The sequence below is a fragment of the Cupressus sempervirens genome, chromosome 3 (assembly GCF_028749045.1).
Source record: "Cupressus sempervirens isolate cs-2001-9-10 chromosome 3, ASM2874904v1, whole genome shotgun sequence".
Taxonomy (NCBI): domain Eukaryota; kingdom Viridiplantae; phylum Streptophyta; class Pinopsida; order Cupressales; family Cupressaceae; genus Cupressus; species Cupressus sempervirens.
This window is the reverse complement of record NC_143120.1, coordinates 572,732,570-572,758,552: the sequence shown is the minus strand read 5'-3', so window position 1 is coordinate 572,758,552 and position 25,983 is coordinate 572,732,570. Positions and strand designations below refer to the sequence as shown.

General features: G+C 36.2%; 1 protein-coding gene across 1 annotated transcript; it reads left to right on the top strand.

The window, feature by feature from the left end:
- The first annotated feature begins 5,506 nt into the window (after nt 1–5,506).
- LOC149567718 (erythroid differentiation factor-like protein) lies at nt 5,507–24,605 on the top strand. Its single transcript, XM_089820975.1, has 9 exons — nt 5,507–5,903; nt 6,014–6,105; nt 18,504–18,726; nt 18,824–19,427; nt 19,604–19,855; nt 20,018–20,209; nt 20,336–20,410; nt 20,562–23,129; nt 23,930–24,605. The coding sequence occupies exons 1-9, from the start codon at nt 5,707–5,709 to the stop codon at nt 24,290–24,292; spliced, it is 4,566 nt and encodes a 1,521-aa protein (XP_089677101.1). The 5' UTR covers nt 5,507–5,706; the 3' UTR covers nt 24,293–24,605.
- Nucleotides 24,606–25,983: the final 1,378 nt, after the last annotated feature.

Genomic DNA, 25,983 nt, shown 5'->3' with positions numbered 1-25,983 from the left:
AAGAAGAACTATATAGTTAAGTATACTAACCTTATCTCTGGTTATTGTTCTAATTGTTATGCTTATGGACATAGAGCTAATGAATGTAGGAAACCCAAATTTAATAATAAAATGTATCAAGGTACTAACCTTGGAGCTAGTAGACCTATTGGTGCAACTAATTTCATAATAAATGGAGTTATGTGTTATAAGTGTAACAACTTTGGACATATTTCTAGAGATTTTAGATTATAGATAAATCAATCAAGACCTAGATATGGAAACAATGTCATAGCCTATCATAATTACAACAACCTTGGGCATACAACAAGATTTAATGATTTAATGATTTTGGAAACAATATGAGCTCAAATAATATGAGATCACAAAATGCAAGGACACCTAACTATATAAGGAATTTAAGCAACAATATGAGAAGAAATGAAAATATCAATGATATACAACAAGAGAATGTGAAAGATTATGTAGAGAACTTCAATCAAACATTTCTTAAAGATAAGACACCTATGAGCACACAAATACAAGTAGAAAAGAAGACAAATGACTCATCTAAAACTAAGTTATCAATGCTATTAAGAGGTTTTTGTATCTATACCTTTTGTGTACATAATATATCATTGCATATGCATGTTTAAGCATAGGGATCATCTTGCTACTTTTGTAATTGTAACACCAACTCCTAACAAGATTGAGGCTTCCAACAAGGCCTAGTCCTCTAACAAGGACAAATACACTATAAAAATGTGATAGACTCCTAATAGGGTCAATATATTTCACAAGATACTTTTGATTAGTGGATCATTTTGTGGGTACCTTCCCCACCAAGGTTTTTCCTTGGCCATGGTTTCCCTAGTTAACAAATAATGGTGTTATGAGTTACATTATGTTGTTGTTATATTTACTTTTTAGTTTGATTACATATGCATGTTTAAAGATTGTTAATGATATCCTTAGTTGGGGAAAAGTTTGTGAAATATTGATTCCCCCCCTCCCCCTCTCCAAAGTATTCCCTATTTATAACATTATCCACCATAGAGGCAGAGTATGTTGCTACTACAATAGTAGCCAAGGAGATGATATGGCTTCAATTCTTCATGGAGGAATTAGGACATCCACCTAGGGACAATTACGAGTTGCATTATGTTGTTATATTTACTTTTTAGTTTGATTACATATGCATGTTTAAAGATTATTAATGATATCCATAGTTGGGAAAAAGTTTGTGAAATGCTAATTCACCCCCACCCCCACCCCCCCTCTCCACTCTTAGTATTCCCTATTTCTAACATTAACTACCATAGAGGTAGAGTATTTTGTTGCTATAGTGGCAACCAAGGAGATGATATGGCTTCAATGCTTCATGGAGGAATTAGGACATCCACATAGGGACAATTACCTGTATATAGATAGTTAGAGTGTTATTAATCTTGCCAAGAATTCAACTCTGCATTCAAATACAATGCACATACAACTACAGTACCATTTCATTTGGTCATTTTTTGGATGATGGACAATCAAAGAGGGACAAGATACATACAAATGATAATCCAACATATATGTTTACAAAGGTAGTGGCAAAGGAGAAACTGAACTCCTCTTCAACTTTAGTTGGTCTTCTAGATTGAATAGAATAGAGGAACAATTGAGTCCAGGGTGGTTCGATCTAGTGGGAGCTTCATGGAGTAGCGATATTGCTATAGGATTAGTCTCCAAGTAGGAGATTGTTGTCTAGTGTGGAGCATGATCAACCCCCAAGTGGGAGATTGCTAGTTTGTGGTGACTGATCAGGGAAGTATTGTACACTCACCATAATTCCTCGGCAGGGTTCAATATTTTTATTATCTCGTGATTACAACTTGATTTCAATTTGTAATCCCTCATAACTCAATACCACTGTAAGAAGCTACTATCTCATTGCACACTATGAAATCCCTAACCCTAAGCCATTTTATACAAGATTTTTGCTACTTACAAAATTAGGGCTAGAATAATTACAACAAGTCGGCCCTTAGAAACAAAAAAGCCAATAAATTAGTGGGGGTTTGGAGGTGGTAGTCCCTAATACAGTAAGGGGTTCTGGGGCTAGCCCTTGAGAATTTATTTTGGCGGCTACTTTATCAGCTATTTATCCAGGGGTTGACATGTAATTATCCTAGCCCTAATTTTGTAAGTGGGAAAAATCCTGTATAAAATGGTTTAGGGTTAGGGATTTCACAGTGTGTGATGAGATAGTAGCTTCTTGCAATGGTATTGAGTTGTAAGGGATTACAGATTGTAATTAGGTTGTAATCACCGAATAATAAAAATATTGGCCTTGTTGTTTGGTGGGCGTAGCCCAGGGATTGGGTGAATCATATTAAATCTTTGTGTCTTGCATTCTCTTCTATGTGCATTATTATTTTTCAATATTGGAGATATTTGCATGTAATTTTTATTTCTGTCTCATTAATTCTAACAAAAGTGTCCAAACACTTTATGGGAAGATGGACATGTTCCTGAGAGATAGTAGAAAAGTCAATCCAACTTCTTCAAAAGTGTATTGATGAGTAGTTTCTTGATTTTTGGCCATAATTCGAGTATCCTACTCCTACACAATAAAACTTGGTTTTTATTTTGGTTTGATGAGGGCTTAGCTTGGTCAAGCCCAATATTGAGGAATCAACCTTGAAATTGAGATGCAAAAATACTAATATAGGAAATGTTAACGTGTAGTAGGATTGAATATATCAAATGAAAGATACAATTACCTTTGTAGAAACAAATGAGTTTGATATGTGTTAAATTATGCAAATATAATATCCTTGACTCAAAGAAACCAAAAGGAAACCATAAAAGTCAAAACCTTATGAATAGGAATGTATTTGGCATGTCACAATGAATGATGAAAAGCTTGAATGATTTGGATGATAGATCTCTTCCTTAGAAGCCAAACTCTACTACCACCTTGAAGGAAGAAGCTTGACGCAAGAAGGAAATGCTTGTTCTTGGCAAGTGCTTGAAAATTCTTGATTGAAGTCTCTTGAACGTGCACATTCTTTCTCTTGGTTTCTAGTAGAATGATGATGATGAATGAAAATGAAGAGCCCAATTCTCTTTCTATACCAGTTTATGGGATAAAAAAATAAAGTAGGCTGACCAAAGAGCAAGAGTAAATAATTGGCAAACCCAAGGTACCTTGGGCCCCACATTTATAAATCCTTGCGGAAGAGGTTGAACTCTTCCATAATAGGTTGACCAAGTTGATCTCTTCTAGAGGGGGTTCCCAAAAAAGGATCCTTGGAGGCCTTGAGGAGGGTGCATAAAGACTCAGGAAAAATTAAAATAGTCGAGAGAAATGACCAAAAAGATGATAAATTAACATCCAAAGGGCCATTTTGGAAGATGAGAGATGTCAGAGAGAGAGAGAGAGAGAGAGAGAGAGAGAGAGAGAGAGAGAGAGAGAGAGAGAGAGAGAGAGAGAGAGAGAAGAGAGAGAATGAACTAAGGATGGCTGAAAGGTCTCAAAATAAAGTGCTTCCATTTTAACAGGGTACACCCACAAGCTCAATCTTTTTGTAAACTACTTTTCTATGGAAAATCTATCCACACACTCAAAATCTTCTAGCTCTGATAGCATTGATGCAAAATATTGTCCATGATAAGCCCAATCACACAATACCAACACTCAACTCAAAATTAAATTCACTAACCACAAAATATAAACTCTAAAGAAGCTATCAATCTTTATTGCCATAATATAAATTAAATATCATACCAAAAATTCAAATATTTGCAAGCAAAATAAAACATTCTATTGAGTTTTACATCCATTTATTCCAAAATGAAAACATATTTCCTTCAATTTTTATCTTCTCTATTTAGCTAAGCTACACCATCTTTATTTTACATTGTTTGCCTTCATATTCCATGCCTACATCTCTTTATCTAATCTTCTAACCCACAAAATCTCTTTCCTTTAGGTGGCTTTTTAAAAATTTCTCCTCCCTTCAACACAATCTCCCTATGTATGATCTTGTCATTGCCATCTCAAAATATCTTCAATCTACATATTTTAATATTGTAAGACACTAAATCATCAATTCTTCTCCTTTACACATTCACCCATGTACTAAATTTCCTTCCCCTTGCCTTGATTCTTGTCATATTCTTTCCCATAGGTTCACCTCAACTATTTCTTTGCCCCTATTCCATGTATCAAGGTCTTTATTTCAGTTTTCTCCACCATCTTGATTAATTTATGTAACCCTTTCCATAGCTACATAGTTCCACTACATATTGAGGTTGTAGGCTTTTTATTACCCTATTTAGAATATTTTTATCAAGAAAATGATAACACTCCCTTGGATTTTCAAGTCACCACGACACTAGTAAATATTGGGAAATCGATGTTACATTGCCAAACACTTCAAATTGTAAAATTCCTTTTCAAGAATTCTATTTTAAACATATTTGAAAAGTTATTTTTGTTAACATCAATTACCATTAACTATGGATGCTATCGCATAGTAACACAACCGTTCACATTTAATTATTCAACCTATATTCTCAAAGTGTAATATCACTTTAATTCAAATTGAGTTGTGCTGTATTTTTTATTTGATTTACTTCAAGAGAGAAAGAGTAAACCATTTTACATTAGGAATCCTAAGTTTGGAAATTGTGGTGTGAGCTAAAGCACATGACATTGAATGAATGAATGAAGGAATTTTAATGACATCTACGAGACCAACTAATGCAAGGGACCATACATAAAAAACCTAGACCATTTTTATTTTATTTTCAATATTAACCCTCCTATTAAGAATCTTTATCAGAAAACTAGTGGTTTTGTGTGGTCTTCCTTTGTCAAAAAGTTAATGTGTACGACCTTCCTTTAAGTTATTCTCATACTGCTCAAGAATATCCTAGTAGGAAGCACTAAAAAAATAAAGTGTCATTGCTCAACACACCCTTTGTTGCAGAAAATACACAATCTTTCTTCTCAAACCTCCTTGGGAACTATCTATATACCCATCTCGTACTACAAATGATGAAATTCAATTCTCAATTGTGCCACTATCAATCTAGCTATACTTTTGCTTTCCACTCGTAAGTATTCTTTATCCTCATGAGCCCAAGTGAGATTGAACTCTTTTACATCGTGGGTTTTTTCCTCCCCATTTTCTTTGTCCACATGTTAGCCCTGAATTATTCCAGCACAAGTCTTTTTATCTTTTTATTGGTGTCGAAATATTTTGGTATGTCAATGTCCCATTTATTCAACCATTCTTTGTTTTCCCTCATCCACATCTTCTTTTTATGGACTAATCTCTCCTCAACCACTAACTTGAACCAACATTATTTATTCATATTTTTTTTCCAAAAATTAAAAAAATCTCATATGAAATTATTAATTTGATTTTAAGATTAGTAATGGTAAGATGATTTTCAATTTGTTTCCATTTATGAGATTGTACATGTTTAAGGAGCACTTCTAATTTGGGAAGTTCGGAGTGAGCTGAAGCACATCGTATTGTAGACGTGTAGAAGATAATAGTTCAACAACCGAAGGGAACAATAAAATAATTAGAAACACTGTCGGCATTGAGGAGCTTTGCCTGTCAAGATTCTGGTTTGGGAAAATTATCAAGAATGGAATGAGCAGGTGAAGGGGATTAGTAGAGAGGAGAGAAAAAGGGCAACAGCTGCAAGGTGGAGGGTTGTAACATGTCCGCGTTGGATAGGGGAAGGAAGGGCAAGGGGAAGGGGAAGGGCAAAGATAGGGATTTGGACATGGTGGAGGCTGAATGCGTGGGCAGTTTGGAGGTGCACCAGCACCGGCAGGTGGGATTCATTTGTGGCACTCTTCCTGTCACTTTTGCCCTTCCTCAACACACTCTCCTCTCTGCACCTCACACTCAATGGTACTCTTTCCCTTTCCCTTTCTTTTCATCTCAATTTCGATACCAGATTCTTTTTCAGCGCCTTTTCTTTTACTTATATTTGATCATGCTTGTCGCTGTTGCTGTTGCAGCGTTAGAGCGCCTCGTTACAGAATGCTACCCACGGAGACGGATCTCAACACCCTTCCTTCACTTGGAATTTTTCCCACCGGAGGAGGAGGAGGTACTTATGCTGTTTATTCCGAATTCAGGGGACTTTGTGATATTTAGGGGCTTAAGCTTCCATATATATATATATATATATATATATATATGCAATTCAATTTATCTTGAGTTGCTTAGGATTTAAACCACACTAATTGCTATACCCAAGTTATAAGCTCAACTGCACACAAATTCTCCAGCAGATGTTAGACACTAGATGATGCTCAATAACAATAAGAATCATCCCAACCCTGCAAAGAATGGAAGCCCAATTGTTCATTGGCATACCTATCAAGAACATTTAACCTTGCCGTGTTGTTCATGTAAGTCGCGAAGCAGCACCTGATTTTTGTTATGGCATCTTGGCGTCGTCGGTATTGTCAATCGAAGTGGTGTTATTTTGCAAGCAATCATGGGACCATTTTCTATCTATTCTCAATGACGACAAGATAACTCACAATTTCAACTTTGCCTAATTGATCATAAGTTTTACATTAGGTCAAACAATCAACTACCAACGGGATTTGAATCTTCATGATTTCTCCAGATCATGTAGTGCCAACATCACATGGAGGCATTCATGGGTCTTTTGGTGTCTTTCCAGCATTCCGGGGACTTTATGTTATGTGAAATAGAAGTGCACACACGGCCATTCTTCGCTTCTACACGGACTAATGGCCACTCAAGCAGGTTGGAAATGGATGTATACCTTGGATCTGGAAAGAATCCGAGAGTTCGCCTAAAGCATAGCACTTTTTGGGGACCCTTACTAGATTGAATTTGTAAGGATGTGAGGCTGTTGTGTTGTTGCATGAAAGTTGTACAGAACCTCACATTTATTGAAGGTTGTACAGAACCTTGGATCTGGAAAGAATCGGAGAGTTCGCCTAAAGCATAGCACTTTTTGCGGACCCTTACTAGATTGAATTCGTAAGGATGTGAGGTTGTTGTGTTGTTGCATGAATGTTATACAGAACCTCACATTTATTGACGAAATACAGCACTCAACATAATTGTCAATGACATCTTCTTAAAGTTTGACATCTCTAGTCCCACTCTAAAGCAAGCTTGATCCCTTACCTAAATCTAAGCGACTTCAGTCATATTAATAATTTTAAAGCTAGCTCGATCCCTTATTTTAACTTTAATTATAATAATATGTTTGAAGGATGCATGCAATCCCAGTTCGCAATCATTCTTCTTACTTTCCATAACCAAAAAAACCCTTAGATTCTATATCTTGAAGACTACTTAGACTGATTCACAAACACAACCAATATTATTTATTGTTGCATTCTTCTTTTCCGCGCGCTATAATTCTCATTTTGGGCTTTCAACATGGTTATAAATTGGAAATTAGGATTTTTGTCTGGATTATAAAAACATTTGGGATTTTAACATGGTTACAAGATTGGAAATCATATTTATTCTGGATTGTTAAAAGATTTGGACTCCAGCATTCCCAATTTTTTTGGAAGTCAGGTTCAGGAAGTAAATATGTAAATACACACACATGCTACATATGCAAAAACACAAAAAAAGCCGCAGACACAAGCATAAATTTACTTGCACTCTCACACACGATAAGTGTATAGTTGTTACACACATACACATACACATGTGCATCCACATACACGTTTTGATTAGACCATAGTTGTCACATGCACACAGTTTCACATACACATGCACATGCATGCAGACACATGCTCACACACACATGCACGTGCACACCGCACACACACACACATGGAATGATTAGAGCATAGTTGTCAAGCCTTTGAACATTACACGAGGATTGTTATTCTTTGGAACTTAAGCTTTCTCCACAATACATGGGCCATGCGTGCAACTCTTGCTATCATCATGTGCCATTACACATTGTTCATCATGTACAACTTCACATGAGTATGCATAGCTTCACATGCATATTCAACAACTTAAGTAGATTTTTATGCATGGACATCAAACATGGAAAAATTGCTAATTGTTAGGAATCCTAATCGCTAGCTAGTAGAAGGTTAGTTGTTCAAGACAGGCTGTTACAACTTCTTCCTGTTTGCATTAGCAATTCATTTACAAAGTTTTTCATCTCTTTGCATTCGTGAGAGGACACATCATTGAATAGTTGTGGGCGAACTAGTTTGAGGTGTTAATCTCTGTTTAGTTATCTGTATTGCCATTTAATACAACACAATCTTTAACATCTATTGTGCCCTATTCATTTATGATTGTGAATAGAATTAAGTAGTATGTTTATTTGCTAAAGTCTTTCGGTTGCTTTTTTCTAATTTTGTTGGGTTAGTAGTTTTTTTTTTCCTTGGTGTATTTCATAAATTCATTCTTCTCAAGATAGGATTTACCATTAGACCATCGAGGATCCAATTAATTGGTATCAAATTAGTGTTTCTCACATGCAAATACAAAAGTGTACATAACAGTATTAGGCAGGTTGTTTGCTCCGCTCATCTTCCAAGTTGTCAAATAAACTATGTAGCAAAAGTAAAATGGCTGATGCAAAGAAAACATTAGAAGTGTCTCTGGATATTTGCAGGATGTTGAACGAAGTCCTAGAAGCATGATGCCAAAAACTCTTCAAATTTTGGAAACTAATGTGGCAACTTGGACTGATACTGAACTTCAATGTTCGTGTGCAACCCCAAGCCCTTTCAAGGTACAAGTCAACTTGGACAAACCAATGTTAAAAGGTAAGATCGACATTGAAATGTTAGACAGCTTGGTGTGACAATTGGAAGTGTACTTTTTGTCAACCAATTCTCAATGATGAAGATTTCCATTGTAGTGTTTCATTATTGGCGTATGCTAAACATGTAGTGCAGGAGGGATCATGATCCAATTTGAACATGGGATTCCTTTGTCAGCACTTTATGGGAGGAATACAACCCCTTTAGATACAGTGTGGACGAGTATGGAATTTTGTTAGTTGCATCAGCATAAGGAGCAACTATACCAATCAGTTCTTTGACTACTATGTGCACCTGCATTAAAACACTCTCGAGCAGCACAAATTGCTGAAGTATATAATTGGGTTGTTACTCCAGTTTCCACGACGGGGGATGGGGAAATTGGCTTTGGGACATTTTTTTTCCCGGAGTAGGCAATATATATACACATTAATATGTGTGTGTGTGTGTGTAAATTGAAATTTTAAATATATTAATGAATTATATAACATTCTAACATTCATCTTATCAACATAATAACATTTATAAATTTAAAATCAATGATCTTTGATCGAATCATCATAGAACATAGTATCAAATGATTCAAATCAAATTATCATAGAATAATAACACGGGATAGCATCAAATGAAGCAAATGAGAGTTCAAATTTCAATTTCGTTCAGTCATAGATATAATTAATTGAAACAATGAAAAATATCATATCTTATATCAAAATGTGCAAAGGCTGCAAGTTTCAACAAAATGAGAAATCAAAGCCTTGAAGTATCATATCGTATATTAAGATTCAATTATCATCCTATCAATGCATCATATAATGTCAGAAGACTCAAAGTCTTAAACCTCAAAGTTAACAATGAAAACAAAGATAATATGTTTCTGCCCCTAAGATTTTGTTTCAGAGTACTAAATATTGCTCAGATTTACACTCAGTCTGCAGATTTCCATCGAAGACTTCCAAAAATCACATACAACTCTGTCCACATTCTCACAGCAGCAAGAGAAAATGATTATTCCCTTGGACATAATTCTGTTCACTTAGGCCAATCTATATACAACTTGCAAGGACTACATGATTTGATATTTTTGATTATATGCTTAAAAACTGGTATTAGTAATTACTAGTAACATATTTATATACCTAGGATTTCCTTGAGGTATGGGGTCCAAAAGAAAATGAGAAATGTTTGCAAATGTTTTATTGAAATTATCTTACTTCTTGCCTCTTGCTGCCGGAAATGGGCAGCAGTCCTCGGGATGGTTAGGGGATGGCTTGGCTGTCCCAAGTCATCCCTGGGACAGTCAGAAGTTTCTAAAAATTTCGTTGACTATCCCCGAGTTTCCAAGATGGTTTCTGAAAATTTTGCTTCATCAGAGATGGCTTGGAAACATTTCTGGCCGTCCCCCACCCCCACCCCCCAAAACCGTTTCTATTTCCGAAATGGGTGTATTTAGGGTGGAAACACATTTTTGGATAACACTTGTTATTACCTTCTTCAATGTAAAGATGGAGTTAATAACGTGAGGTGTGTTGGGGTTAATCATTTCATGATGCATTCACGATTGAAGCTAAAGTGATGCTCAGGTAGAAGTTTCTTCATGCAAGAACAAGCTCACGCAATAAATCACTTGGAACATGTAGAAGTAGAATTTGTTTGTGTAGAAGCAACAATAAAATGTGAAGTCTTCTGCAAGGGACTCTAAAGCCACAGCATTATTGGCGAATCAAGGACAAAGGCAAGAAGAAACAAATTGATAAATGTTGTGAAAAGCCATGTTATGAGTTGTCTGTTATGCTTCTGGATTTGGTGGTTAATTTTTTTTATAACTTCATCATTTGGTTCACACTATGTGATCCATCATCAGGGGGAAAGAGCTCTTTCATCCTGATGATGGATCAAATAGTGTGACCTAAAACATTGATGGTATAAATTCTTTTTCTACATAGTTGAATCCAAAAGCATAAAAGACATCTATATGAATTGTGGATTTCTGTTAGCATTAATCGTATGAGTTCCCAAAATGGCATCTCTCATTGTGCAAAGCACACTAAATCTTGTGTAGCTTGAGCACACTCATAAGGAGGCATAGTCTCTATAACAACATAAACCACCTTAACTTGAACATTTGTGATTACTTTAGGTTTCACCAGAAAAATAAATTTATATGCCAAGAAAATAAAGAGAAATTTTGTCCATCCAAATATAATTTATTTCACATGATCAACATAAAAATGGAATTACATTCAATACAATGAATCGATATGGAACATTTCAACATATAAATATATAACATTCTTTTTCTCACTCATTTCATGCATCCATTACTTTATAGCAATATGTTTACAATTACACGTGAATGTGTTATAGAAAGTTAGAAACTATCACATTTGGAATCTTCCTCTGTTTCACAAGTCTCGGTGAGTCATTGCAAGAGGGAGAGTATCATTCGAGTGCTTTCTTCTAACTAGACTATAATGTTCCCATCTTGAAATATGATTTAATTATAAATGATAATAATAAATTAAAAATATTAGAGAATAAAAATAACATTTAAATTATAAAAAAATAAAAACAAAATATAGTGTAACATAATTAAAATTTAGTTAAGGAAGGGTTGAAAGGCATAAAATGAAAATTTGTGACTCCCTCGAACATGAGATATTCAAAGGAGGAGAACATTTGAAAGGGGGAGAGGAAGGAAAAGGGAAGGGGCAAGTCAAGAAAGAAATAAAGGAAGAGGAAAAGGCATAAGAAGAAAATAAGGAAGCGACTCCAAAATGAAAAATAAAGGGTAGAAATGGTAAAGGGTTGTGACTCTTTTGAAGAGTGGTAAATGTGAAAGATTATGACCATTGCAAAGGGAAGCCATGATGAAGAGGGGTCACTCTCCCCCACATTGGAAGACGTAAAGGGGAAAAGGGCATATAAAGGTGAAAATGTTTCATTTGAGGACAGTCAAGGGAGACCAATATGGTGAATACTATATTGTTCACAAAGTCAATAATGAAAGTGGTGACTTAATTAGCAAAACATAACTGCTGTTGAAGAATGATAAATGACGCTGAAACAAACATTGGCTATACATAGTAGGCTTCTGTAAGGACCGAGGAGAAGAAACCCAAAAAAAACTAAAAAGACTTTTAAAAAATGAACACTTACTATAAATAGCAGTTTTCTCCAAGAATTGTGAACTCAAAATGCCTAGAATGGTACAAAGAGTGTTGTGCAATGGTCATCAACTAGAGCCACAACTGAACTCCAACCATTATCAAAATTATTGTTGTTAGATTGGAGAGCTTTTTCTCATTTCTTGGTCTCAAATAGGCTTTGGATGCAAATTGGAAAATTTGATTACAAGATGGGAAGGGGTGGAATGGCCAAAAGCCATTGGATATAATGTTTGTATGGCATCAGTTGACTTTGAAAAAGATTATGACAAAATTGAGTGGCCTTATCACATTGGTGATGAGAGCTTAGGGAGTTTGAGCTGTAGAATGATTGCAACTCTAATGATTTCTTTGTACATGTGGCAGCTATTGGAGTTATCTCTGACCTCTTTGCTCTTTAGAGACCCATCATAAAGCTTGTTGTCTAACTCCCTTCCTGGTTGTTTTATCTGTTGAAGCAATGTATTATCTATTAGAGAAGTTGATTTCATTCAGATAAGTAAAGAGGGAGGTGCCTCCCTCTTTACTTATCTGGATGAAATGAACTTCTCCAATAGGATGATCAGACTTAAGTTGTTTTGGGTTGCTTTTGGATCAAGGCTTTTTGTTTAGAAATCTGTGATTATGAGTTGGATTGATTGTCCACCCCATTGGTTTAATAAAAGCGGATGGGAATAAGGTACTTCCCAGAAATGGTTAAATACCTAGGTAATCAGTCGCCCTTGTTCCTTCTTAAGTGGTATATTTATGTGTTCTAATACGTTGACAAAAAGTTTGAAAATGAGGAGGTCATCTTTTTGTCCTAGTGGGGAGATTTTAAATTGATCAATAACCCTTTTTTCTTTTATTTTGTTTTTTTGATAGGTAATAGCCTAATAGGCCGTAGCCTTAATTCTTTAATTATTATTACAACATTTTGACAAATTACACCCCGTTCAAGTGCGGGCATTGGGGAAAAAGAATGGGGTAAGGAAACCCCAATTGTAGCCTGAGACTTATTCAGTCCTGATATCAGAGTACAAATAAAAAATTGCCCTGGACTAGTATTAGTTTTACATGTCCAGATTAAAAAGTGCAGATTACTGCTTGCATTATTATTGCGGATGCGTCTATCCAGCCGACCAAATGGCTGTGATTAAACATTTATTTGTTATTATTAAAATTAAACTATAACTGTTTTATAATTTTTTTAAAATTAATAAATTTTAATAAAGATCCATTCCGTCAGCTGCTTAGCCATTTCATATTATTGCTCGTAGGCAATATTTTATAAAATTTTGAAGTTGGGTTACATTATACAAGATGATGAACATAGAAGCAGCAAGTCTTCTTCTGAATGGTATGTGGCAATCTTTATGCTGCCAAGGTGCACCTGTCCAAAGAACTTTCATCACCAACTAAGATCAAGTTGCTAGTTTTGTTATGAGTGTAAATGGTCACTAAACATTTATATGTATCAAAATAGAATCTTTTGGTATATAGCTAAACTTTAAAGGTTTAAACAAACAATCGTTCTTTACCCTTGAATTTTTGCAGCCTTGGGATCTCTTGCATTGAGATCATCATTAATGTATATGGTTATCTCCAGGTAAGAGATTACCAAGGCTACAATGAAAATGTGGTAGGAAAGGATAAACATAACAATCTAGTATAGTGTTGCTCATATAATAAAGATTTGACGAAGACAACAGCAATATGTATAGGCTGCCTTCCTTAATTGAAAGGAATGGGCTGTCAAGTAATTCTCAAGAAACCATCATAGAATGTTTACAGTATTAAAATAGCTTTCTATTCTGTGCCACTGAAATTAGTAAGATTGAATTGGGGTTTTATTCGCAACAACTCAGAGAAGAATTCCTCTGTCCATTCTGAGAATATCCTTGAATGTGCAAATCTGAATGAGAGAAACAAGAACGAAACTCCAATTTATAGAGTTTTGAGGGAATTGGGGCATTTTAAAATTCAAATCTTCTAATTTCTCTCAGAAATGCCCCCGTAATATTTTAAGACAGCTTAAATGCCCCAAATCTCCTAGGCATTCAACTTTGGGAACAAAATAATACCTTCTAATATTTGAATACTAAGTGAATAATAAAACATCATTTCATTACTTTAGTGCAGATATTATAATATCATCAACCACCTTACAGAAAACTCACCCAGACATTGGGAAATATAAGTAGATTATGCTGAAACATAACTGATGTTGAAGGGTGATGGTTGGTGCTGAAATGGGCTTTGACTTCAAATAGTAGGGTTCTCTAAGGACTAAGGAGAACACACCCAGAAAAACCTAGAAAGGCTGGTGCCAAAACGAGCACTTACTATAAATAGCAGTTTACTCCAAGGACTAGAGTATGAACCGAAAAATCTAGAACACTATAAAGAGCCCTCTGTTGAAATAGAGCACCAATTGAACTCCAACCATTACCAAATGCCAAGGGTACCCCGAGAACTGAGCCAACACACACGACAGGAAGGTGTAAAAATGGGAATATTACACACTTTATATATGTACATTATCATTTCATTTGTCCATGTATTTTTGCATCTCTAGGGTTTCACTACCACTACTTTCCTTTGCCATGAGCACTCTTTAGCTAAAAGGTGAGTCAAGGTATGCAGATTCCATCATTTCATTCATTCAATTTAGTTATTTCCATTCACTTTTGATGTATGGATTTATGAAGCACCATAACTTCTTATTATATAGTGAGTGATGAGCCTTCTTGAGTTCACATGCTCTCTTGAATGTGAGCTAACTAACCTTATGTTTCCTTAATGCTTGTTGGCCGACTTAAGTATTTTTTGAGGGATGTTGCGGGCCATCATCTTTAAGACTTTATATGGTTGCCTTTATCTTAGATCCCTCCCTTTTGCTATGAAAACTTGATATTCTTTTGTTTTGAGAGCCTCCCAATGTCATTGTTTTATTCTTCTATCACGTAGATATTGTCGTTGGACCCCTTTTACATCCCTTGCAAGCTTTTTTTAAGGAATTTTTATTGTTGTGTCCAACATCACTATATATGTAGAGTGATGAGCACTTTTTGTTCTTCCTAGATGACACATTATGCCATGGATAGTGACATTCACAATATATCTTTAACATCCTTGAAAATGGTTAGTGATAGCTATTTTCGAAATTGGTTTGTAGGTCTACACAACTATAGAGAGGCTTCCCATTGCCATTCTAGAAGTAGGAAATTACCATTTTCTTTGTTTCCACACATATGCTCCTAGTTTATTCTTAGAGGTCTAGGCTACTTTACCAAGGAAGAGAGCTTGCGACTCAAGGATCTTAGATTCAAAAATAGAAAATTCACCTCTAGTGCAAGAAAAGTCTTGATATTCCCTTGCTGTGCTCTACTAGGGCTTCTTCTATTTTTCTTGACCTCATGTACAACTGCCTCCTCACAAGTGCTTAACTAAGTCTCTGTTAATGCACCTACAAGTCAACCTGGGTAAACATCTCTTTACATTACCTCTTTTAACCTTTGTAGTTTTGATATGCTCATTCTTTGCTTATACATTTTTCCTTATTGCCAGTTATTTTATTTAGTTTATCCTCATTCATATTGCTTTACTTAAAGGCCTTGGCTTAACTCTACTTGTGTACCTTATATCTCCCTGGCTTTACTGTTCCTAACTGTATCCTATACATTATCCATCTTGATATCCTATATATATTATTTTTGTACTGTTTCCACTAAGATATATTCTACATTTTCATTGGTTGATATCTACGTACCTCGGGGATGTGTCCCACCTGAAAAGCCAAGGTTTCCAAGATGGGGACGTCCTCGGGATGGGGGGATGGGTATGGGATGTCCCCCCGCCGTCCCCAATTAGGCAAAAAATGTAGGAGATATCCTCGGTACTTGGGGACTTCTGGAAGAAAAAAGGGGATGGCCAGCCGTCCCTGATACAAAAAGGGGACATCCAAAGTCCCCCGATCATACCAGTATGGCTAGCCGTCCCCATTTTTTGTGAAGCTTAAAAAAAAATTTAAAACAAAAAACTTTATTTTGTTTGTCCCTACTTGGTCGTCCAGCAGGCCCCGCCCCTTCAAATGCCCTAAAAGGTCCAAAATGACCACATTGTGGTTCTTTTGACATTTGTTTGGTCTTGCTTGAAGTTGGAGTGTGTTGCAACTTGTTGGGGTTTTCATTTTGCAAGAAGAGGAGCTGATTTTTTTGCTTCCATGGTGGCAGAGACAGAATAGGAGCAACAGTTTACTTCATTTTTCTATATTGAACTTGAACATGATGATTGAAACTTTATGGCAACCCTCTAGCCTATGTGCATATTTAGATTTCCAGATTTTTATGATATTTTTCACTGCTTAACATATATTTAAATATTTTTGTTCACATATTGACAATTGAGTACTAAAATCGGTTATTATTTCCTAGATGGCATTCAAATGGTGTATGTTAATGTTCTATAATGTTTAAATGACATGCTTTGTGTTTAGTTTCATATGAATAACATGTAAATTTGCAAATTTCCCTATATATATAGTCGCCCCCGTTTGCCATCCACCCCGTCCCCAAAATTGCCAAAAAATTGGCTGTCCTAGAAACTCGTCCTACCATACCTTGTCGTCCTCGTCTTGGAAACCCGTCTTGCCAGACCTCGTCGTTCTCATCCTGGAAACTTGGGGGAACATAGGTTGATATTATTAAGACCTTATTGTCTACAAAAATTCGACCATATTTTTGGTTACATTAAAACTAAGGCAAATTGTTATATATCATGCTCCAACCTCTCTCCTTGGCATTTGATTTCTTTAGGTCCATTTGTCTTGCCGTAGTTCCTCAATGATTTCTTGTATGGTCTACTATTGTCGATGTGTTGTATTTGGTCATTTGGTTTTCATCTTTGGATGTATGGCTATGAAAATATCCTTCAAGTGAAACACCTTGATGATTGCTTTCTATGAATTAAACACACGTTCATCAGGTAATGTATCTTCTATGTCTTTCTATAAGAATGGTTGCTTGTCTATTAAGGAATTTTATTTTTCGCTGTAGAAATTGTTGTTGCTTCATTATTTTTCAACTATAGTTTGCCTATCAATGACTTTTTGGTTAATGACTTCTACTTCAAATTCCATGAGAAGAGACATCTATTTCCTAATATCAACTTTAAGAGGAAGACCTTTTGAAATAATTGATGATCAAGTGTAATTTCTAAGCTTTTTGGTAGCAAAGCACTTGTTTAGTTAATCACCTTCTTCGCTATAGCATTCACAGTGGGAATTAATTTACTTGTAATGTGAGAGAATTGTCATCTTGTTGTGGTATTGGTAGAAAAGTTGTAGATATTTATAAATTTAGAGGATATTTAGAGGAAGATGGTTACAGGCTAGGAGATTTAAGTATGGACTTATTCATTGAATCCAACACCCTTTTGCATTGTTGTTCCATACAAGATTTGTCCCCTTCGTAAGAGGGGAGGCGATGGTATGAATACAACAGGCAAATTCAGGGACAAATCTATTAACCGGCCCAAGCTTTCCTATAAGTGATCATATCTGGGGAATTGTTGTTCATAGTTGCATGTCAATAATGTTTTTGATTATTGAGGGATCTAGATTAATCCCTTGCCTGTGGACTAAACTCTGATTTTTTTGGATGCAACTCCAAAGAAGTGCTTATAGCCATATTAGGGTCTACTCTGAATGTGTATTTGTTAGATATCTGAAGAAATTATGCATAGATTGTGAAAACGGTCCTTTGACAACTTGGATTTTACAAGGCGGTGTACAGAGGATCTGACTTATGATTGAGCTACAACAAATGTGTAATAGCAATAGTTGCCTTACATGTAATGAAGGTAATCTTTAGTTGATCTTATGCAAGTTGGATCTGTATAATCTAGAGAGACCATCCAGAAGAGTTCTCATTTATGACCATAGAGTCTATTATAGCATCGATACAAGGTAGGGGTAATTTTTTTGGGTATGTGGGCATTATTGCTTCTAATATCTATGCGTATGCAGATGACAATAGCGGCATCTTTGGACTTCTAAACCATTAAGATTCATGCACAAGTTCATGTAGCATATTCACCCAGCACTACTATTAGCCTACTTTGCATTAATTTATTACTTTGTTCAGAGAACTTTCAATATCTATGATGTTCTATAAACATTGACTGAATTGCAGTATATGTTACAAGATTCAAGAAGAGTTGGCAGATTAACGGATTTCCGGATGATTGATTGATAAACAGAGGAACAAATGTGTTCCTTATAAAGAATTACAAAGACGTTGTTTCTAAAAGAAACAACGTAGACTGAAGACGGAATTAGAAACAAAACTAGAGACAGGATAGGAAACATTCCTATCTGGACTGAAGAAAAAAGAGACGGGATAGGAAACATTCCTATCTAGACTGAAAGACGGACTATAGACAAGTAGTTGACTATTATAGAAAGTATAAGATATTATCTTAATAGTATATACCACTCTTTTGGAAATATTTAGCTTTGTATGATTTTTGTAGGATTTGTTGTGTAATCAAAGGTTCTTGTTTTGCAGATCTACATGGCATATACAATGCTTGCAGTGGCAACCCTTTTAACCAGCCCCTTGCAAGGAAGTGCGAGGCCCTTGCAGTTAGTGGTCTAGCAGCTTATGGGGATGAGATAGATGTTGTGGCCCCTGTTGAAATATTGAAGCAGATTTTTAAAATACCTTACTCCAAAGCTAGATTATCTGTAGCAGTTCATCGTGTTGGGCAAACTCTTATACTTAATACCGGGTATTGATTTATTTGCTGAGACACTTGCAGTGGCTTATGTTTAGATGTTTTTCTTATATTTCTTAATTTCTTGTATCCGTTTCTATTGAGCATACAGACCAGATGTAGAAGAGGGAGAAAAGCTTGTGAGAAGAAAGAAGAATCAATCGAAGGCTGTAGACCAATCTCTTTTCTTAAACTTTGCTATGCACTCAGTGCGGGCGGAAGCTTGTGATTGCCCTCCATCAGAAAATTCTACAGTACCAGATGATGCAGCTAATTCTACTATTTCTCCAGGGCAGTTTGATACAGGGTTTATGGAAGGGGATTGCTTATCTTCTTGCATCAATCCACAGTCACATTCTTCATGGCATTTTGTAAATGATGAGGAGCCAGATACTGCTACCGAAGATTTTCATCTACATTCCCAAGGATCTTCACAGACAAATAGAGACAGTATTCCTTGGGGTAATATGCATGGGTGCAGACAAAAGAGTAGACTTGATTCTCTCAAGCAAGGCAGGCATTTTGGTGAAAAGCAACGCAGTCCTAACTATGTTCAGGACTCAGAAAAACGTTGGCGACTTAGCAAGGAAGGTTTTCTGAGAGTTTTATTTTGGCAATTTCACAACTTGCGGATGCTTCTAGGAAGTGACCTTCTGGTGTTCAGCAATGAAAAGCATGTTGCTGTGAGCTTGCATCTGTGGGAGGTGGAGCGCCAGGTAGGAGGGAACTTTCAGCCGTATGCATGATTGTGAATCCTGCTTTTGTGAGCACATGTGTTATCTGATTGATTTTCTTTTGCTTTCAAAAAGAATTTAAGCATTGGATTGACTAGGTAGCTGGGTGCTTTTTAAGAATTATAAGGATTGAATTGACTTACTTGGGAGGCTCACAGGTGACTCCTTTGATGTGGCTTGATGCCTGGCTTGATAATGTGATGGCGAGTGTACCTGAGCTGGCTATTTGTTATCATCACAATGGTGTAGTTCAAGGCTATGAGCTTCTGAAGACTGATGATATTTTTTTATTGAAAGGAATTGCAGAAGATGGAACTGCTGTATTTCATCCTCAAGTAGTACAGCAAAACGGTCTTTCTGTCTTGAAATTTTTGCAAGATAACTGCAAACAGGATCCTGGATCATACTGGGTAGGTATATTTTTTTGAAATTTGATTAGGTATTAGAAGAATGTAACATGCATTTTAGTCATGTTTGAATATTCTTATAACTTAGATTCTAGAACTTAATGATATTTGTGTCTTTTTGTCATTTTAGTGGTAACAATATTAATGTTGTCTCTGCTCTTTCAGCTCTATAAGAATGCTGGAGAGGATTTGATACAGCTTTTTGATCTTTCTGTGCTATCTAAAAGTTGCTCATCTGATAAAGATGGAAAAAGCTGTAGCTCACTTCCGTCTTCCAAAGATAGAGGAATTAGGGACTACTCACTACCACTGGGGATTCTTTTGTATAGGGTGGCACATAGGTTGTCTCTTTCAGAGGTATTAGAAGCATCTTTTTATGTTTCACTGCTAACTGTGTCATTTTCCACAAATTTAAAGGGGTCTTCCTAGCTTAGAGATGGACATATTCTTGTTGTTCTGCTAATAATTTTCTGTTTGTCACAGGTTCCGAATGACAGATCTAGATGTGCTAAGCTTTTCAAAAAATGTCTGGAGTTTTTGGATGAGCAGGAGCATTTGGTATGTACATTTGAAGGTCCCCTTGTGCTTGAGAATTCTGAACATTTTTTCATTTTGAGTATGAAATGAAATTGCCCTCTAAACAAAAATTAGTGACCACAGTTCATGAGAGTTGAGTTTTTTAAAGCGCAATGCCATTTTGTGAGTGCAGATGGTACGTGCATGTGCTCATGAACAGGTAGCCAGACTTATATTGAAGTGCTATGAAGAGTTGGGCTCAACAATGGATATTTTCCTTTTGGAGAATAAATCATCTGTAGTTGATGTTGAAAAGATGTCATCCCTGGAACTATCGTCAGCATCCTCTGAGCCAATTATCCACGAACATTCATCTGGAAACATGAGGGAAGCTGAAATGCTACCTTTTAATTTATCTGATAATGCTTCTGAAAATGTTCATAACACATTTTCGCAGGCTTCGGAGCCAACTATCAGTGTGGAAGCTGGAAGTGATTTTACTGCAACGGAAGTCAGAGATCTAGAGCCTCTAGCTAGAGATGTCGCAATTACACCTTTTTCTAATAATGAAGACAATTTGACTGTATGTCAAATTGGAGAAGCTTCTCCACAGCTATTTGAGACTGTTACTGATCCTATATCTGCGAAACTAGCTGCTGTGCATCATGTTTCACAAGCCATCAAGTCTCTTAGGTGGCAACGGCAACTTCAAGACACTGAATTGAAGGTAACTGAAGAGTATAATGGAACATCGGGTAGATCTCAACAAGTGCAACAGCTTCCTATATGTGTTTGTGGTGATATTGACTGCATTGAAGTTTGTGACTTACGGGAATGGCTAGCAGGGTCTCGAATAGACCGAAAGCTTTGGCAGCTTGTTTTATTGCTAGGAGAGTCTTATCTCTCTCTTGGACAAGCATACAAAGATGATGGCCAACTTCATCGGGCACTCAAGGTTGGAGAGATGGGTTGCTCATTGTATGGGTCCATGCCTTCAAGTTTTGAAGAAGTTGAGCATGCATCAATTGGGAAGAAAAGCTGTTCTGAACTTTGCAATCAAGAACAAGTAGAACCAAGTAAAACAATTGATCCACTTTGTGATGGTGGTCAAGAGGTATTCAAAAACAATGAAAATAATACTGCATATGGGCCATTTTCTTGGAAAGGTTTATTTTGGGGTCAGGCATGGATCCTTATTGGGGACATCTATGTGGAATACCAGAGATCGCTGGGGGAGAAATTACCAGATGGTCATCAAGAGAAAGATTCTAGGGACGAGTTGAAAATGGCTTCAGAAGTTATGAGAGAAGTAAAACGATTAAAGAAGAAGTTAGCGCAGTCAAAGCGCAACTGTAATGTTTGTAGTTTGACAAACTGTAGTTGCCAGAGTGATAGGGTAATCAGTGGAAACAGTGCAAGCAGCAGTAGCAGTGATGGACGGCCAGTGATTCATAATAGAAAGCAAAGCAAGAAAGAAAGCTCAAAGCATGCATTGTCAACTAATTTAGAGAGTTCAGAGAGTGATTCTGATCAATGTATTTCTGGCAGTCCTAATAACTGCAGTTCTGAAAGGAGTGATTCTAAGAAAAGTAGGATTGCCGTTCAAGGGCCTGATGATGGTTCCAATAATGAGAAAGAAAATTTCAGAGGATCGGTAGAATCTAAAGATGTAGAAAGGACTCAGAAAACATTGCGTCAACTCACAGCAGTTTCTAGGAGTTTGAAATCCAAAAACAGTGATACATGTATTGGAAAACCTAAAGACATTTTCAGTTTTTTGAAAGGACCTAAAGGAGATATGGAAACTGATCTTTTAGCTGCTGCTGATTGTTATGATGAAGCCAGGGATGCTCTCTATGGCCATTGTGCATATGTACAGGATTTTCAGTTGGCTACCAGGAAGAAAGGCTGGGTGTGCAATGAATTGGGACGGTGGAGGCTTGCAAGCAAAGATCTCAAAAGTGCCGAAACTGCTTTTGCAACAGCTATTGAAGTGTTTAGAGAAGTAAAAGATTTTACCAATATTGTATTAATTAATTGTAATCTGGGGCATGGTAGAAGGGCACTTGCAGAATCTTTGGCATCTGAGATAGATAACTATAAACAGTGTGGCATCCTTCAGAAAACTTATAGGCAGACACTAGATGATGTGAAATTCCAGTACGGGGAAGCTTTGAAGTTTTATGGTGCAGCACAATTTGAACTCAATGCTGTCGAGCGAGAAGGGGATAGTATGACAAACAGACTGTGGCATGAAGTCAACACACAATATGCCCATACATATTTGAGACTTGGAATGCTTCTTGCAAGAGAAGATATCTCTGCAAATTTACTTGGAAATATGAACCGGAAAAAACCACCAACAGAGTCCACTGTTTTGACTAATGAGAAAACAAGGAGATCTCTTCAGAGAAAACATGAGATCTCAGCCAATGATGCAATTCGAGAAGCTTTGGTGTTGTATGAATCAATGGGTACATTGCGAGTACAAGAAGCTGCTTTTGCACACTTTCAACTTGCGTCATACCAGAAGGACTGCTGTCTTAAGGCTTTGAACCTTGATTGCAAAGAACTTGTTTCTGAAAAGTGTGAAAATGCTAGTTTTCAACAAGCAAAGCGCTATGCTTCTCTTGCGGAGCTACATTGGCAGAAGGCTAAAGACTATTACTGTGCAGAGACACATCCAGACATGTTTTTACAAATTCTGATGGAGAGATCAGACTTGTTTCTTTCCCAGTCAAGATACTACCACTCAAATCTGGTAAGATTTGTCTGATCATGTTTATTTTGTAAATTTCCAATTATCATTTTTACTTGCTACAACTTAGACAAATCTTTCTGTTCATCAATGTCACGGTCACTTTTATTTTTTGGATTTGGCCTGTTTCTCCTGATTTTTGGTTTACTCAGTTTTATTTCTGTTTGAGCCTTGAGAGCATTTATGGTCATTAATTGTTGGTCTAGTGGTTTCACTTAGTATTCTTCTGTCAGAGTTGTTTCTTTCGCAGTCAACATACTACGACTCAAATCTGGTAAGATTTGTCTGATTATGTTTATTTTGTAATTTCCAATTATCATTTTTACTTGCTACAAGTTAGGCAAATCTTTCTGTTGCTCACAAGGGATTTCCTTCAGTGTTCCAGTATGGACTGCATCAATGTCGGTCACTTCTATTTTTTGGATTTGGCCTGTTTCTCCTGACTTTTGGATTACTATCAGTGTTATTTCTGTTTGATTCTTGAGAGCATTTATGATCATTAATTGTGGGTCTGATGGTTTCACTTAGTATTTCTGAGTCAGCATTTGGTCACAAGTGGAAAATGGTGTATGTTTCATATTTTTCTCTGTTTCTATGAACAGTAGCTGCCATTTTTTATAGTTTTTTTCCTCAGCCGTTGGATTCTTGTAGAAGTGAATATCACCTAAACCTGTCACTTACATTTAGCAGTCTTCTAACTATCACAAAGATAGTTAGCTACAGTGCGTTCTTAAAGATGGACTTTGAGTATTTGAAAGGAAGATGATATTCTCTTTGACTAAAAGATATATGTGCTGTGGCAGATGCTAGAATCAGCATTATCTTCCCTACTGGAAAGCAAAAATGCATTTGATGCTGGAACTAAAAATTTCCTTGGAGAAAAATCTGTTGGATATGGCAGAGTTATTGAAAACTTTTCCCAGCAATTGCAGAGTTTACTGAAGACAATGCTGGCAGCTGCAAATAGTGCAAGCAAGCATTCTGGTTCAGCTTCATTTGTTCAATCTAGATCAATGAGGAGTACTAAAAGAAATTCACGTGGGGAGGTGCAAAGTATGGGGAGTAGAGTTACAGATATAGGGAAGCTTAGAGAATTGTATAGAATATCCTTGAAGTCTGATGTTGTGCCTGATTTATGTTCTATGTATGACATTTGGGCATCATGAAAATTTGATTGTAATTAGTGTCATTAATATATGCTGTTTAGCCGGAAAATTGTATCCTTGTATCTTTTGCTTTAATTGTAGTGTCTTCTTAAGGGGCTTTGGGAACAAAATACTAAGCAAGAAAAGCATATGGATGATCTTCACGAGCATGTGATGCTTGATCTTGTTGTTACCATGTTGTGTTGAACTAGACTTCTGATTGCTGTTCTATAAGCAAAGTACATGTGTGTTTGATATTGATTTAACCACTCAAAATAAGTGAAGGTGAGGTGCAATAATGATTTAGAATATATTGATATATTTGTGATTTGCATTTGAGTGGATTCTCTTGATAGATGGATTTTATAAATGATCTTTCAGGAAGATGATACTATCCGTTGTTATAGATGTTTCAATTAGATGTTTTAGAAATGAGGCTTCCTACTTTATTTATGAGTTTCATATATTGGATTGAGTCATGTTTCTATGCAAACTCTATTTACTATTTAGGAGATTCCATGCATTCCGGAATCATGACCCTGTCTGCTGTATTTTATTTTGAAATAATGAATGGAGGCACTTATCATTATATTTTTCCTATAGCTACAGGTTTATTAACTGAATGTACGAGGCTTTACATCTGTTATACAGTATTGCTTTGATTAAGATATACTCAAGGTCGAGATTTTTTTTTTTTTTTTTGGGCTCTTGCTGTGTGGAAGCAGGGAAGAATACAGTAGGTGAATAAATAAGACTTCAAAAATCAGTCAGGAAGTAAGAGACATTTATGAAGATGAGATTTGTTGGAAGAAAGACAGTTCGGATTTGGACTATAAGGAAGGATTTGGCAGGGTTTTGTGTGGGTTATTAAAGACCCACAGCTTGTGGCATCCGGGAAGAAAATTGTAGGTTGATTCATATGAGTTTTTAGGCTAAAAGGAAGTTAACAGTGAGAAGGTACTTAAGCACATAGAGCTTGCGATGTCGCTGGTATTTATTTTTTAGGCAAAAATGAAATTAACAGTGAAAAGGCACTTAAGCAACATGGAGCTTGCGTTGTCGCTGGTATTTATTGTTATGTGCACTTATTTGGAAAGTGCCACGGCCAGGAATGCCCCACGGTGGATTCTAGATTGCTTCATTTCTTTGTTTTATGGTGATTGCTACGTAATGCAGTAGCGATTTGGGGTTGCTGCTCCATTAGGATGATATATGTAGTTAATTTCCTGTCTGCGAGCTTTTGAATGTAGCTAAAACACCCCCTTGATGGTGGGTGAAAGAATCTTTAAGCTTATATTAGGTGTGTAGATAGTTGGAAGTTTTGTAAAGATGGGTAAAAATTATCTTCTTATGTGTAAATGTTGGCTGAAAAAATTGTGTACGAAAGCCCTTTTGCATGTGCAATTATTAGCTTAATTTAAAAGTTTTTACTAGCAAACCCCTTAATTGTTTATTTTATGGCCACAATATGTAATATACCAAAGAAAAATAGAGAAAAAGAAAGAACACAAACCCCTGCAATGCAAGATGGCTGAGAAATAAGGCTGGGATCCCATGGAGGGGGGCTCCTAAAAAATAGAGCAGTCACTGTTGAGATTTTTTTTGGAATGTTTAAAGCCAAGTGGTCCCATGAATCATAAAGTCTATTACAGCTTAAAAATATGAGTTCCTAAACTTAAGCAAGTTTGAAAGAATTCAAATTTATGATCTTA